General features: G+C 38.9%; 1 protein-coding gene across 1 annotated transcript in view; it reads left to right on the top strand.

The window, feature by feature from the left end:
• Positions 1–16431, top strand: part of INTS7 (integrator complex subunit 7) — a 43333-nt gene that overhangs the window by 14520 nt on the left and 12382 nt on the right. Inside the window, exons 11-18 of the mRNA XM_072409835.1 lie at positions 395–634; positions 1249–1386; positions 2549–2755; positions 2848–3042; positions 4223–4326; positions 5505–5573; positions 6713–6845; positions 12555–12653. Coding sequence (XP_072265936.1) covers positions 395–634; positions 1249–1386; positions 2549–2755; positions 2848–3042; positions 4223–4326; positions 5505–5573; positions 6713–6845; positions 12555–12653 — 1185 coding nt within the window. The remainder of the gene's footprint in view (positions 1–394; positions 635–1248; positions 1387–2548; positions 2756–2847; positions 3043–4222; positions 4327–5504; positions 5574–6712; positions 6846–12554; positions 12654–16431) is intronic.

Genomic DNA, 16431 nt, shown 5'->3' with positions numbered 1-16431 from the left:
AATGTGCAATAACAATTTAAATTTTATAAAAATTAAATGTGCAATTTAGAGTTTTTGTATCCAGACATATACTTTAATATAATCCACAATGTGCTTGCTGGAAAAAATTAAAAAATAAATTGGAGGCGCAATGAAGCCACTATGGAGTGCTACAGTAAATATTTCATTTAGTAGGTAAATCACTTCAGAGCTCAAATTTCATATGCACATACATACATTCTATTGGTCAGTATTTGCATAACCCTAAGAATCTCAGTGTACTGGTAGTGAAAATGGGTTATATGACTCTGGTTGAGTTGCATCAGGACACATGGTACATAGTGAACATAGAAGATCTGTGTTTGTATTTTCTTGTGATTGTGCGGTTAATACATTTATATATTTGTGCCCTCAGACTGCCTTGTGCTGTATGGTGAAGCTGGCAAAGTGCCGACCGTATCTGAGTCAGTCCGTGGTGGAATCTCTCCTGACCCAGCTGCACACTGCCCAGGACTCTGCCCGGATCTGTCTGTGCCATTGCTTGGCCTCAGTTGCCATGCAGTTGCCAGTCCTTGGTGATGGAATGCTGGGAGATTTAGTGGAGCTCTACAAAGTCATTGGGAGATCAGCAACAGACAAACAGCAAGAGCTACTGGTGAGTTATCTGATAATATAGCTTCTGAATTATGTGTGTGTATATATATATATATATATATATATATATATATATATATATATATATATATATATATATATATATATAAAGCCGCGGACCGCGTCCCCTGTGCAAATCCCTGGCTCAGGGAAGTATTTTCACAACACAACCTGCCCACTCTCCCATCGCAGGCTCAGATCTGCGATGGCAGAGTGGGCGGGGTTATGACATTATGACGTTACTATGGGGGAGGTTCCTCCTCTTTGATTGACAACTGGCTCCCTGCGCATGCGCTATCAGGAGCCGGTAATTTTAGTGGTCTGCGGGACCAAAAAGGTTGGCTCTGCATTCTACTGCAATTTTAACCAAACTAAAAACTTTTCTCGCTCTTCTTGCAAAATTGTTGTAACGTTTTGGAAGGGGTGGGCCTTTTTTTTTTTTTTTTTTTTGTGCTTACAGGTAAGGTGTGGTTTGTATAAAAATTGATTTCCAATTGTAAGTGGTATTATTATTATTTTTATGTATTTACAAGCTTGTTAGCTGTTTCTTTTACATATTGTCTTACGCTATTATTTTTTACAAATACGTCTTGTGTCTTTTGGCTCCTTTCTCAGGTTGCCCTTGCTACAGTTATTTTTGTAGCAAGTCAGAAAGCTCTATCTCCAGACGTCAAAACTGTTATTAAACAGCAGCTTGAGAATGTGTCTAATGGCTGGACTGTGTATAGGATTGCAAGACAAGCCTCCCGAATGGTAAGAGCTGTGATCCCATAAAATGTATGGTTGTAAAATGGTTGTATCTCTGTATATTGTTGTAAAAATAAAATAGATCTGACTGTGTCTGGTTCATCATTCAGGGCTATCTTTCTCTCGACCCCAGCTCTGTTGTCCCTTGGGACAGTTGCAAGTCACAAAAGTTGTTATGATGAAGGTAACATACCTAAACCAAAGTCTATCAAATTCAGTTTAACTACTTTTTTTTATTGTTTTATCACTGAATTTTATGGCTATCTGAAACAGACTATCAAAGCACACCAGTTAAGCAACTTTGGAAACATTTTCAAGTTGTTATTTGGTATGCTAAAACTGGGAAAACCAAAGATGAGCAATGTAAAGTAGCTGATAGCAGCAGTGTGTTGTGTCGATATTGTGCTGCCAAATACATTTGGCAATGTAATTAATCATATGACTGTTTTTTATAGATAATAGAGAATTGTAGTTGGAACTGGCCAGCCTGTTGGTATCCTGTGCAGTGTGTCATTCTTTGGCACTCCATATATTGTCGCTGGGGATTGGTGCACTCTGCAGAGAAATCTGTAAATTTGGGGTGTTGTGCTAGGGTGGCTTACACTTATTAATCATATCTAATCACAGACCTTCCTCAGCATTAATCCTCTTATAGCAGTGTTTCTCAACCATGTTTCCTCCAGAGGTTGCTAGGGATTCCTTTAGAAGTGAGCAGTTTGTGACTCCCAGATCACTTTAACAGATACCAATGACCTTCTTGGATATCTGTAAGGGTGACATTCTTCCTAATGGCCAGCAATGTAAGAGACATTTTCCCACTGACCACCACGCTAATGTACAGTGAGCTGTGGACATAGTATCTATAGCAGTGGTTCCTTGAAGACCTAAAAATTATTCTAGGTCTTTACAAAAGGGTTCCCCCATGTTAAAAGGGTTAAGAAACACTGTCATATAGCATGTATCCTATTCTAAATGTTTAGCTCATCCATGTTTGCGAGCATGGGAAATGAAGGGCTAATTAAACAAGGTTTGTTTCTATATAATATGTTATGTGGCTAGTTCTGTATTATATGTTGCTTGCCTGAGTAACTTTTAGGTTATATTTACCACTCAAGATGTGTTGGGACTAGCTGTACCTTTTACAAATGAGGTTTTTTTTTTGGTTTAGGGGAACCATGATATGGCCCGAGAGCTATATCAGAGCCTACTCACACAGGTGGCTTCCGAGCATTTCTACTTCTGGTTGAACAGTCTGAAGGAATTCTCCCTGGCCGAGCTGTGCCTGACTCAGCTGCAAGAAGATGACATTGGCTCTGCCTTATCGTCTATTGCAGACTCCCTGAAATCCTACCACAAAGGAATCGCCTCCCTTACGGTGAGTAACGGAGAACACCAATGTGCCCTAGCATGAATATTGTAGTAGTTGCTGGATTTTTTACAGTAAATTATGTGACATGTTTTCTGCAGGCTGCCAGTACACCCATGAACCCTCTCACCTTCCAGTGCGAATTTGTGAAGCTTCGGATTGATCTTCTTCAAGCTTTCTTCCAGCTCATCTGCACATGTAACAGTCTTAAGACTAGCCCTCCCCCAGCCATTGCCTCTACTATGGCCATGACTTCCGGCAATGATTTGCAGCGCTGTGGGCGAATTTCTACCCAGGTAATATAAAAGCACACACACAAGGATTACAATCTCTGCATTATGTGGCAGTTTATTAAAGTGGCCTAAAATCAAAAGATCCATTTCTGTTTTAGAATACAACCCCATTGGTCATACAAATCAGTAGCGAAAGTTGACCAGGCTTCTCCCCAAGTGATTACAGCAAGTGAGCGCTGTCCCTGTAGGACAAAAAGTCTGTTAATGCCATATTGCCAGGTTAAGATAGAGGAACAAAACCTTTAAATGTAACAAATGCACCCACCACAACTAAGGACTGGTAAGAAGACAATATTAAAAACCTACATTACTCTGTATTACCCTCAATACAAATACCAAAATCATGGTGTTCTAGACAATGGTGGTGCTGTGTAAAGCCAGAAGACAGTAGGTACACCTCAGGTCTATTGATATAATGCTTTACTGGAGTTCCTTATAAACAACAGCCATTTCAGAATCACAATGGCCCCCTTTCTCTAGGATAAGTTGTTATTCCTTATGGGACTCCTGGAAGGCTTTGAATGGCTTGAACCTTAGTGTACCCACTTTTTTTTTGTATTGAAAACATGACAGAGGTGCTTGTTGCCTTTCATGGTTTTTGGCTGACCTTACAACTTCAGGTATCCTTTAGTCATCACTGACATTAAAAGCCTGAGATACATGAAGGAATTATAACTTACTTGCTGGACGTCCCAGCTTTTAATCCAGGCTTAGCTGTTTTAAAACAGTCCTTCGTTCTTTTTTGTTGGGCACCCTATTATTGTACCCTAAATCTTACCTGTATGTAATGTTTAAAATGTGTTCTAAAACGCACCCTTTGCATTTATTAATGTCTTTGTGACATCTCTGGTTTGTTTAAAAATATGTTCTCCCAATTCTCTCTATTGCTTCTTCTAAATCTAGTACAGCGATGGAGTGCCTAACCTGTCTGCTTGGTGCATGAGCACATCAACAAATGGATGATGCGGTCATGAATATTTGTGTGACAATAGTATTATTTTAAAGAGAGTTTTAGGTAGTAGGATCTTATCGGCACATCCGTGGCTTGCATTTTTTTGTACCTGAACTGCCTTTTACCACCAGTGAACACCTGCCCTGCTTTTATTGTCTTTATTTTCTGAACTGAGCTACTGTTCTGAATTGTTTGATGAATATCAATTTTGATATCTTGTCTGTTTTGCAGATGAAACTATCCATGGAAGAGTTTAGGAACCTTGCCACTCGTTATGGTGACCTGTATCAGTCTTCCTTTGATGCAGATTCTGCGACATTAAGAAATGTTGAGCTGTATCTATTTAACATGTATTGTGTCCTTTTTTTGTCCCTGTGTGTATCACCTTGTGCATTTCAGATGAATAACCAAATATTTATTTTATGTAAATAGAAGCAAAGTGCATTAACACATGCAAAAATGCGAACTTGGCTACTAAACTTTGCTTACAGTTGTTTGACTTTGTCTTAATTACCAAGTCCACCAGGTTAGGTTCACCAAAAACTGATTACCCTTTTTTAGATAAGCTGCTGAAGGTTTCCAAACCCCGTTAAGGTGCGTACACACTTCCAATTTTTATCATTCCAATCGAACGACGAACGATCGATTGGGCAAAAAATCGTTCGTAAAAAAGTAACCAACGACGCCGACGAACGAGGAAAGTCGCTGGAAACGAACGACCGGACCGACGGATCGGATTGGACGACGATCGTTGAACATCGTTCGTGTGTACGGTCGTTCGTTGATCGTCCATGGTCAGAGCATGCGTGATGAACGAACGTCCGTTCACTTTCCTGTCGTGCACATAGTTCCTCTATCGGTCAAACGATCGTATCTATTGTGTGTACAATATCTACGAACGATCGTGTCGTTATCTCTATGTGCAGGATCGGTGCTATACGATCGATCATATATATCGTGCATGAACGTTCGTCGTTCGGTTTCCAACGATAATAATTGGAAGTGTGTATGTAGCTTTAGCCTATTAAGGGACCAATCCAGGAAGAAAAGATCTTTAGATTTGGGGTAGAACAATGTTACAAATTGAATTATATTTCACCTTCTACTCCAAGTCTAGAGATCCTCATCTATGTTCCACCTTTTCAAGGGGCTCTCCATGATTAAAAAAGGCCCATAGAGAAGGGTGTCACTTGAATGACATTGCTATGTTTGCAGGGGTTGCTGACAGAAGTTTTCAGGCCTTACAGTTTCCTGTGATATTGACAAACTGTTCTACGAACCACAAAAGAAAGTAGGCTTGAATAGAGGTAAAAAATGTACAGAATTGTTTCTAGATTACAGGAACCTCCTAAAAATGCTATAATAACATTTAGCAATAGACTATAATAGGGATAATAGGTATAACCGATGTATCATCGGTTTATATTATTTATGTGACTGTAGGAAATTAAACACAATGAATATGGTCTGTGTTAAAGTGTTTCAGTGGTTTTCCTTAACCCACTTCTGCCAGACAACAGCAAAGTTGCCTTTTAATATCTCACACCATAGAAGCTCTCATCCTGGATCCAGACTCTTGCAGGTAAGGCAATACCTTTTTTTCCCCTTATGGGGAGAGGGGGGTGAGAATGTTCATGGAATACCAGATAAAATTGTTTTTTCATTTAAGTTTTGGGAAAGGGTCGGATCCTTTTTGTGTCTTTCTCCTCTTTCTGTACTGACAACACAGTAAGGGGCAGTCTTCATTTAAATGTAGCCTAAAAAAATAAAGTTCAGCCCTCACTACTGTCTGTGTAAGTGGAGATGGGAATAGCAGAAAAACCACAGTAGCCTGTGGAAATCTAAGGTAATGGAGATAGTCCAGCCCCCCCCCCCCTTACTGCCGTAATGTGCGTAGTGGTGGTATCACCCCACAGTTAATAGGGGGTTAGTACCCTTGTTATCTGTATTGATGTCTGCTGGCTTTAATGCCTCTATATGTGGTGCCATCACAGCAGACATCTGTTGACAATGTCTGGTATATATATATTCCAATCCAGTGATAAGAGAACTAGACTGGATATATGCTGAATGATATATGTATAATATGAAACCTATCTGCTAATATTTTAGACTTTTTTGTTTTCAGTTACTTGCTTAACAAATGTTAATTACACAATATGGTTTACATTCATAATTGTCCTATTTAAATGTACATACTTGCTTAAATTGTATAAATGGGACTCATGGGTATTTGATGGGGAAGATGGGTTGGCAAATGGGGAAAGAAAAAGAATGGGGTGAGAATGAATACAAAATGAAGGGGATTTGTACAATATTATATTCCCATGCGCACATTTAGTTTATGGGCCTACTGGGGAAATTCAACCTGTTTTTTAGTCCTGGTACCAATATCACTTGGACAGTAATTTATTACAAATCTTTAATTTTTTTAGTTGTCACTTAAAAAATGTGAGTGAACAATTTTCCAGGTACAACTGCCTGAGAAAGAATTTCCTCTCAATTCCTTTTGTGAATTTCAAGACATCTTCCCAAAGGGACAAATATGTCAGAGAATATGTGACTCAATCCAAACTAAAAGAAAGTTTAAGCATTAAAGTGTTTGTAGTAGAAAGCTCTTAAGATCCAGTGATTCAGCTTTCCGTTCTTTCAGCCTGTATTCACAATCATTAGTGCATCTCCAATATGTTTTCCCCAGCCTGACTATCTGTGACATTTCAGTTTCCAGGAATGCAGTTTCAGTGGGTCCATGCAGGCAGACAGTGAATATGAGCGCAGGATGGTGTCTGTCTTCAACCAGGTTCTGGAAGAAGTTGAGCTTCTGGGAAGAAAGAACCCTCCTGTGTCTTATCTGGTAAGTACACATGTCTCCCTGTAAAGGTGTTAACCAACCCTGTTCTTTACTGATGAATCCACCCAAGTGCTGAGAGCTAGACTCAGATCATTACAGCTGGATTTACACCTGTCTGCTCTGGTGCATTGCACTAGAATACCATGAAATCCAGAATAGGAAATTTGGTAGTAATGTGCACTGGGGTCTCATAGTTCACAATGAATGGCACCTTAGTGCTCAAATTGCAACACACATGTATGAATCTTACCTTTTTTATTCACATTACCAGGAGTACGTGGTGCACTTGATACAAGTATATGCTATATGCAGATTCCTGCAGTGATGTAGAAGGATGGTGCCTTCATGTGAACACGTATTCTTTATAGAAGTCAGGAGTAAGAAAGGGATGGCTAAGGCTACATAGACACATCAGATGATTCTCGTCCGATAATCCCTTTAGGGCTGATATCAGATGAGAATCCGGCGTGTATATAGCACTCGTCGTTTCTTCATCCAAACCACTATCCTGGCCAATCCACTGTTGAACGAGGAACAATCATAATGAAAGTGAAAGGTAGAGAGCGCAGTGGGGTGTTGCTCCATCGTTCTCCCCCCTCTCCATAGAGCAGAACGGTGCTGTATGTACAGCGCTTGTTTTTGCATTGTGCACTCAATTGTCATTTGAAAGGATCGTGAAAGATCTTTGCCAATGACAATTATTGCACGTGTGTATGCAGCCTGAATCACTTGGACCATATTGATGTTTTAGGACAAAGATATGTTCCTTTATCAGCCAACTGATGATGGTGTAAATCTAACCCCCATGTTACATATGTGATTAAATTGTCCATTTTCTTTTTGTCCTACTGATTTCTTAGAATACATTAATATTATTATTGGTTTTAACACACTCTTGATGTCAAACTGTGCAACACCATTTGTGACCTGCTGCTGAGAAAAAAAAAATCAATCACAGAATAAGCCAGTTAGAGACATAACTGTGTGGACAGAATCAGTAAGGAATCTGAGTGATCCTGTGATTGAATGAGAGTTGCGGTAAAGCAAAAGCGGTGTTCTGTATGTATATATGTATATAAATATGTATATGTATATAAATGTATATATCTGTCCATTCAAAGTAACCTTTTTTAAATTGCATTACAGCTAAAGTTTATTCTATATATATTTTTCCTCCTTTTGTTCCTCCTTTCCCATTCAACATTGTGCTTTAGAACTTTTTTAACAAAACTTTTCAGGTTTTATTACATTCCTTATTTTATAGTCTGTGATGCAATTCTTTGCGAAATGCAGGCTGATTATGGCTGGTAAAAGAAGATGGCACACCAACCTGCCTTAGTACTCTCAAGATCTGTCATCCCTGATGTATGATGTAAGCTGGCATTTTGGGTAGAATTAGGCAAGCAAAAAATGCCTTCTTGAGATGATATCCTTCTGCAAGAATAGGCATCCCTAGGCAGGCTGTATTTGTATGTAGACCATTCTAAGTTAAGCACACATGTGATATGGAGTCTTCATTATATATAGAGAACTAAAACACATTGAACGAAATGGCCAGGCCAGAGACAGTTGGCTGGGAAGAAAAGGGCCAAATGGTACAACGTTTCCATCATCAGGGCTCCTTGTGCTTTGCTGTATCTTTTAAATCACACTGTGAGAGCTTTAAAGGTTGCATTTTTTTGCAAGCTTCTAGGTTGTTATCCAAACCCTACTGTCTTACCATGCCAAAATAATCATGCTGCCAGTGAAGTGGTGGAATGCATGACCTCTATACTAATTCAGAGATAGTCGTTTACCAAGTAGAAAAGCAAGGACAGGAATGACTGCTAAGTAGCCTTTAACTTATAGGATAAATTGGTAATTTTGTTCTACTAAGATATATTCCTGCATATATAGGTGCAACATAATTTTATACAGGACACCAGAAGTTAATGTAAACCTAAACATTATCTAATATTGTATGATTTCTATATTTGTATGATTGATGTTTACAAGTCTTTTCTATGGCTTTGGAAACACTGACGACACTCTTGATTTTGACACCCATGTGAACCTAATCTTACTGTCCTAAAGCTGGCAGAAGGCAACAGAAATGAACAGAAAGAAAAGTATGGAGATGATCTTAATCATCTAACATATCTGTCACATGACTGACTCTCCTTCGGATGCAAAGCTCTGACTGCTCCTATAAGTACGGAGAACCCTGATGGGCTGATTTTTATGAACATTCTAACTTATACATAAGTCCCATAAGTGTTTGTATCCCAATCAAGTAGCTGTACAGTTTTCTTTACTTCCTTTCTGCATTCTCTCTTATGTTTAGGTACATTGGATGTTTTGTCATGTGTAATTTTAGTTGCAGATGGTAAAATAATTTCGCTGTGATGCCAATGAATAACTTTTTTCAAGGAAGCCAATACTAAGTGAATACATTTCCCAGTGCCACGTTCCAATTATTACATTTAACAGTTCAATCCCAACCAAGTCCTTTAAGGCATGTTACCCTTTCTAGGAACACAGAATATTATAATAAAATTAATTTTAGATTTAAAACAAAAACAATATTTGTTCAGCAACAACAACTTGTATCTTTTCCCCTGTCGTTTTTACGCGTTTCACAGAATTCTCCTCTGCTTTTTCAGGAAATCTGAGACGGGGGTATAACATTACACAATATACATGCTCATGGCCTTTAAAAACACATCAAATTTTGCAGATTGTGTATTACTGCTGAATGTAAGGGGATGCACCGCTTGAGGGGGGTACATAATTCAAAAATATCAGTAGGCCATTCTCATGAGCAGCCTTGGATCTGCCTTGTGTCAACGTATAGGTAAAGACAGTCTAAAATGATCATGTTGTAGTATTCTTTATTGGGATCATTGGACAAGAACACATCTGTGTGTTGGGAACCTTGTTCCCCATCATGTCATACTAACCTAAATGTATTTACATCTAATTAAGTTGTTTTACCTATACAATAAATTATTAATTCAATTGTTAGAAAAAAAATGAAATTTTTTATGCGCCAGATTGTAACTTTGGTATTCTGCCACTGTGCATAGGGATTGTAGCAGATATCTTATCATCTCACTAGTTTAGGTGTAATATACAATGAAATGATGATGACAAGTGTTAGAATTAGAGAACACAAGCAATAGTTTGATATGCATGAATTCACCTGGACGTGCTACGGAGGTCTGGTGTCTGGTTACTTCTGTTTATGAATATTCAAAACTGTACTTCTGCGTGGATCTCTTTAAAACATAATTGAATGGAAATGCAAATCATTACACACGGCTGTGAATAGGAAAAAGGCAGCAAGATCTTTGTCTTTTTCTGATTCTGAACAATAAAAAGAGCATAAAACAGGTTTTTAGAATATTCTATAAAGTGTACCTTACATATATCATACATATGATGTATGTGGACCTTATGCATATTATCTTGTATTTATATAGTGCTTACATATTAAGCAAGGCTTTACAAAGCATAGCCATAGTTACATTTTGGGGGAAGCCAACTAACCCAACTGCTTGTTTTTGGAAAATGCTTGTATATACTTCTGATACATCCACCTTTGAGTAGTAAAAAAAAAAAAAAAAAGTGGTTAGTAAGGATGGGTACACACATGCAATATTTGTCATTGGAAAGGATCTTTCACAATCCTTTCCAACGATAAATGATCGAGTGCTGTACATAGAATGCCGTTCTGCTCTATTGAGAGGGGAGGGGGAGAATGGTGGAGCTGCGCTCTCCTTCCTTCACTTTCATTATGATCGTTCCTCGTCCGTGGATCCGCCAGAATGGATCCATGAACGACGAGCGCTGTACACACGCCGGATTCTTGTCTGATAGCCCTGAGGCGATTATCAGAAGAGAATCATCTGACGTGTGTACGTAGCCTAAGCTTCAGTCAAGTGACTTTGCCTAGGCTGAAATGATGTCATCAAACTCCTGCAGGCATGAAGCATTTCCTTAGTCTTTTGTTCTCCAGTGTTTAGATTGCAATATTGTAATTCTTTACCAGGTCATTATGTGCCAGGCTGCAGCTAGCATTGTTCTGGTACAAGCATCAGGATTAATATCAGGAAGTTGCTGCTGATCCTGGTGATGCCTGGACAAAGGTGGCTCTGTTCTTTTAGAGAGAAAAGCAGAAAAAATGCATTGCCATGGGGAAACTATGATCTCATGGAGAATAAACGTATTCTTAGAAGTGTCACACATTGTACTGTGCATGCATTTATCATATAAATATGCCTAATGCTCGTTCTACTTTAATTTATGATATTTCAATATGATGCCTGGCTGCTGAGGCCTAAATTGGTCATCGTTTTTGCAATGATTAAAATCTAAACAACAAGTCTTTGAGGAGATGTAATAGGTCTATTTGAGTCTAGAAAGCCCCAGTCCCAGGAGGAGCCACTTGAAGCACAGGGAACTTCCCTACCAGTTTATAAAGTAAATGCAACTATTCATTATAGCTTTTTTATAGAGGAAACCTTTAGGCAAATATATAAATCACCCTTTATTAAATGCATACAATTCTACAAAATTCGTCATAATTTTTTCAGTTCATTTTATTCAATTACATTCAATCTGCATTTACATGGAATTTCCACATGCTAGAAATCATGCTTGTGGTGGGAGTTCTTTCTCTGGAAGGGGAAGTACTTAACCCAGAACTGTACTCATCGGTGGGTGGTTATCTTCTGCCATAATCGGCATGCACACAGCATACTTGCTGATTGTGGCACATAGTTACATGTGTTCAGGTACCCTGCAGCGATTACAGATTTAGGATCCTGTTGCTGCTGCATCCTAGACAGTTGCTATCTTCGCCACCAACTCCACGCCGATTGGACAACCACTGATAATTGAAGCTTCTGCTCTTGCAACTGTTCGATGGCTTACTATGTATGAGGTGGTGCTGCATAGAGAACCAAGGTTACCACTATGCACCTGATTTATTAAAACTCTCCAAGGCTGGAGAGGATACACTTTCATCAGTGAAGCTGGGTGATCAAGCAGACCTGTAATGGATCTGGTCCATGATTCAAAACATTTGCTAGAAAATTTATTTTTAAGAAATCCAATCCAGGTTTGCTGCATCGCCCGTGTTCAATAATAAAAGTGTATCCTCTCCAGCTTTAGAGAGCTTTAAAAAATCAGGCCCCATATGTCACATTCCTACTTGCCTGTATGGAGGCACCCTGCAGTGATGACAGGTCCAGTATACTGACCCTTCTGCATCTTAGGAAGCTACCATCTTCGCTGACTCCACAGCAGACTTTCAGGCCATTTTTGGCCATTGGATCTGTGTCACTGTCCATGCACAGAATTAAAGTTTTCCCTGACGGCTGGCTTTGTGTGTGACAGTGCTCTAAACTTATGCCATGCAGTGTATGGCTACTACAAGAAGCCACCAGGATCCAGGTGTTGGGTGTGGGGGTTGCAATTGTTGAGCCTCACCTAAAAATGTTAGCTGTTTGGTTGACTTTGGCTTCTATATTTAAAGCCTCACTGACCTAAGCATGCATGAAGTTAGAATCTCTCATCGGCAATCTCATTACTGACTCAGATAACAGTATTGTATAGCCAGTGGAACAGCAGGACATTGGGACAGCTAGCATTTTCAGAAGAATGTCAGAATGCTTGCATTTTTCTTATATCATTTTAATGAAATATTTGTTTTACCCTACTGTTTTTCAGCACACGTCCTGCCTTTGCAACGCGGTCGTCAGCCTGCTGAAAGTTCCCCTGTCTTTTCAGAGATATTTCTTCCAGAAGCTGCAATCTACAAGCATTAAAGTAAGTGTAATTCTGTCTGCTGCAGAGCCGCCTGTAGAATAGAAGCTAAAGGACGTTCTATATATATGGTAATGCATTGAAGTAGGCTGCATATTTTACAGGAGAGCTAAAAAAGCAATTCTTACAGCAATAGGCACCTCTCTTTCTGGAAATGGAAAGCGTTTCTTTTGATCAGGAACTCTTCAGATCCTGAATAAAAAGGAAAAGCCTGTGTTGATTATATCTGTAAGACGTGCCTGGGTTATTTAATAGCGACATTGAATCAGCAATTTTAGTTTTCGTGAAGATGACCTTTTTTTTTTCTCCCCTCTTGCTGATTCAGATTGTGTTATCTCCTGCTGCCTGGAAATCCATACTTCATATGAAAAGAGAAACATCGAAATTATTGAATGTATTTTTGCAGTAAACCTGTCAGCGATCAAATTAACATTAGTGTCCCATTTAGGGAAGTTTCTTTCATCTGCAGTTTTGTTTGGTAATCCTCAGTTCGTTTTTATGCAACTCTGAGGAGTCTAGGGATCCCAGGCTGACACTAAACATAGGGCATTGACTTCCACTTGATAATTCCCACCTTCACCATCCAACCATTGGGGAGATAAATGGCAGTAGGGTTGCAGCCTAGCTGTAAACTGGCAGATGCCAAGACCCTATGATTGTAACTATGTAACGTACCTGATAGATCTGCCCAGCCAATCAAAATGACCAAAAATTGCTTCTAGAAAGCAAACAAAAAGGAAGATGACAGCACCTTGCAAAAGTAACAGGAACAGGTAAGTATAGCTGGGTTTTGTCCCGCTTTAACCTGACAGGTTCACATAAATAGCAAAATATTGTTGTACATAAAAAGATAAGCAAATTTAGATTGCAATGTGTTTTCAACAATTAAAATTATGCATTTGGGAAAACTTGGCAGTTTTTTTGACAGGCTACTCACATGGCCACCAATTTACCACAAAATGCACATAAGGCTAAATAATGTTTTCTTAAATCTTGCTGACGTGTGTATTGCCTTAAAATCTCCTAATACATCATGGCAGATTTTTGCATATGTAGTCTGTTGAGTTGATGCACCTGAGCCTTGACTCCAATATTTGGGGACATAGAAGCAGTTTCCTGGCTGGTCATCTCTTTTTATCAGCTGAATTTGCTGTGTTTGAAGTTAAAACCTCCTGACTCCTCAGATACATGGCCACCAGCTAGTTCCCCAGCTATGACAAGTGTCGGGAATTATCTGTCAGATCATGTAGTGGAGGAAATGACCCGTTTCCCTGTGCCCTGTACAGTTCTAATACTGCTGAGTACCAGAACTGTTGTTATATATATATATATATATATATATATATATATATATATATATATATATATATATATTAGAAATTTGGTACTTTAAATTTTAGATAATAATATATGTTCTATGTATTTTCTTATGCACGGGACAAATTGTTTTTTTGACAGATGGATTTCAATACTTAATATTGTCTATTCAGCAGGTGGAGTTGTAAGTGACTTTTTACATATGTATTGGGCTATTTTTACCTGCATAATAGCTTGCTTATGCAGCAGGATAGTTGAAGCTCAAATAGTACACATAAAGCTAACTAAATTAGATGTGTGACTTCCCACCCCTCCCCTTCCTGCCTTGTTGGGTTCTCTACAGACTTTCAATTACAGAAAGGCAATTATTATTATTAAACAGAATTTATATAGCACCAACATATTACACAGCACTGTACATTAAATAGGGGTTGCAAATGACAGACAGATACAGACAATGACACAGGAGGATGAGAGGATCTGTCCCAAAGAGCTTACAATCTAAAAGGAAGAATCTACTGCTGTGTCCTGTCTTTAAAAAGCCATAATTTTCTGCTTAATAAGTCTGTGTTATGAATGCATCCTATATAAAATGTAAAATGGTAAATATTAAAAAAATTGTAAATGTTAATTTTTGTTTAATGTCCTTATGATTTTAGGCAGCTTTTGGACATCACAATTGCTGTGTTACCACACATAAATTACCGTGAACAGGTGTTGCAGGAAGATGGCAATTTTCTGTTAATTTAGTGCACCACAACACACAATATATTCACATTGGTGGATGGCAGGATTCCTGAAGCAGGACTAAACCCTAAAAATGAAAAAGTGCACTCAAGCAGGGTATTTATTACAGAAGGGACAGGAAATGTCCCTTCTGTAATAAAATAACCTTGCTTGCCTGATAGCAATTTTTTAAGTATGCTAACCTGTCCTTGTTCTTGCACATGTGCCATTATCCTTCACCTGGGTCCCAAATCTACGGCCATCTTGATGTAAGTCTTGCACTTTCTTGCAAGAATTCATTCAGTCCCAGCAGCTCCGGGGAATGCCGGAATATCTCAGCATTAACATAGCGAACAGACAGGTAGGTATGTTTTATTACAAAAAGGACATTGCCTGTTCCTGCAAAAAAAAAAAAAATAATTTTATTGAAGAACTAGTTGTGCTTCTAATGATCATGTCTTGGCTTTCACATTAAGCTGAATAGATCTCTCGTTTTTCTTTATGGAGAAAATAATGAAAGTGGACCTAGAACATATAAGGAGATATTTCTAAACTTTTCTGACATTTTTTTTTTACATCATGCTTGTTCCCAGTCTGTGATTTATAAGCACTTGAGTTAAGCATAGCCATTCAACTAGCATTTTCAAACAAATCAACAATGGCAGCCCTCATACTTTTCTCATTATTGAGTCACACAAGAAAATGTATTCATAGGACAGAATTCCTATTATCATGTGTTCCCATTTCTATAGGTTTCAAACTCTTAAGCTGCGTACACACCTCAGATTTTTATCGCCCGATAATCGGCATCGGCCAGTATGTATATAGACTAAAAAAATTCATATTTATTTTTCTGTGCATTGAATCACTTAGGTTACCTAAAGAGCTAACCATTTTCAGATCAATATAAAAAATCAACGGTGTAGTTCCCCTTTAGCAGTACAACATCTCATTTGGATTTCCAAATCAAAAAATGTACCATTAAAGAAAAAGGAAAAAAAAAAGAAAAAGGCAATCCAGATGGTTTCTGTCATAAGCACTTAATGCGGATGGTATGTATACCTGATTTGCAGTTCTTCAAAAAGGCTTTGAATGGCAAATATGAATAACAAATAGGTCCTAGGTGTGAAATTCAGCTTTATTGTTTTACAGCTTCATTTTCTTAACATCATATGGAGTACAAAGTGATATTTGTGTTTTTGTATTATCTGAAAATATTGTGTATGTTAGAATTATCCTTCTATGGCCATAGCATAAAGCTGATTTGGGTGCTGTTAAAAAACATCTTTGTGCCCAAAGAGACAAATCCAAAACTCATAGTTTTGTTCGGAAAAAAAATGAAATCATCAGGATCACCAAAAATAGCATTGCTGCAGCCTGTTGCTACCCCCAATTGGTCCTGCAGCCTGTCGCTTGCCCCCCAATTGGTGCTGCAGCCTGTCGCTTGGCCCCCAATTGGTGCTGCAGCCTGTCGCTTGGCCCCCAATTGGTGCTGCAGCCTGTCGCTTGGCCCCCAATTGGTGCTGCAGCCTGTCGCTTGCCCCTCAATTGGTGCTGCAGCCTGTCGCTTTGCCTCCCACTTGGTGCTGCAGCCTGTCGCTTGCCCCCCAATTCGTGCTGTAGCCTGTGGCTTGCCCCCCAATTCGCGCTGCAGCCTGTGGCTTGCCCCCCAATTCGCGCTGCAGCCTGTGGCTTGCCCCCCAATTTGGGCTGCAGCCTGTGGCTTGCCCCCCAATTT

Source organism: Pyxicephalus adspersus, chromosome 4 (genome assembly GCF_032062135.1).
Source record: "Pyxicephalus adspersus chromosome 4, UCB_Pads_2.0, whole genome shotgun sequence".
NCBI classification, from domain to species: domain Eukaryota; kingdom Metazoa; phylum Chordata; class Amphibia; order Anura; family Pyxicephalidae; genus Pyxicephalus; species Pyxicephalus adspersus.
The sequence above is the reverse complement of the archived record's forward strand: the minus strand, read 5'-3'. Positions and strand labels throughout refer to the sequence as shown.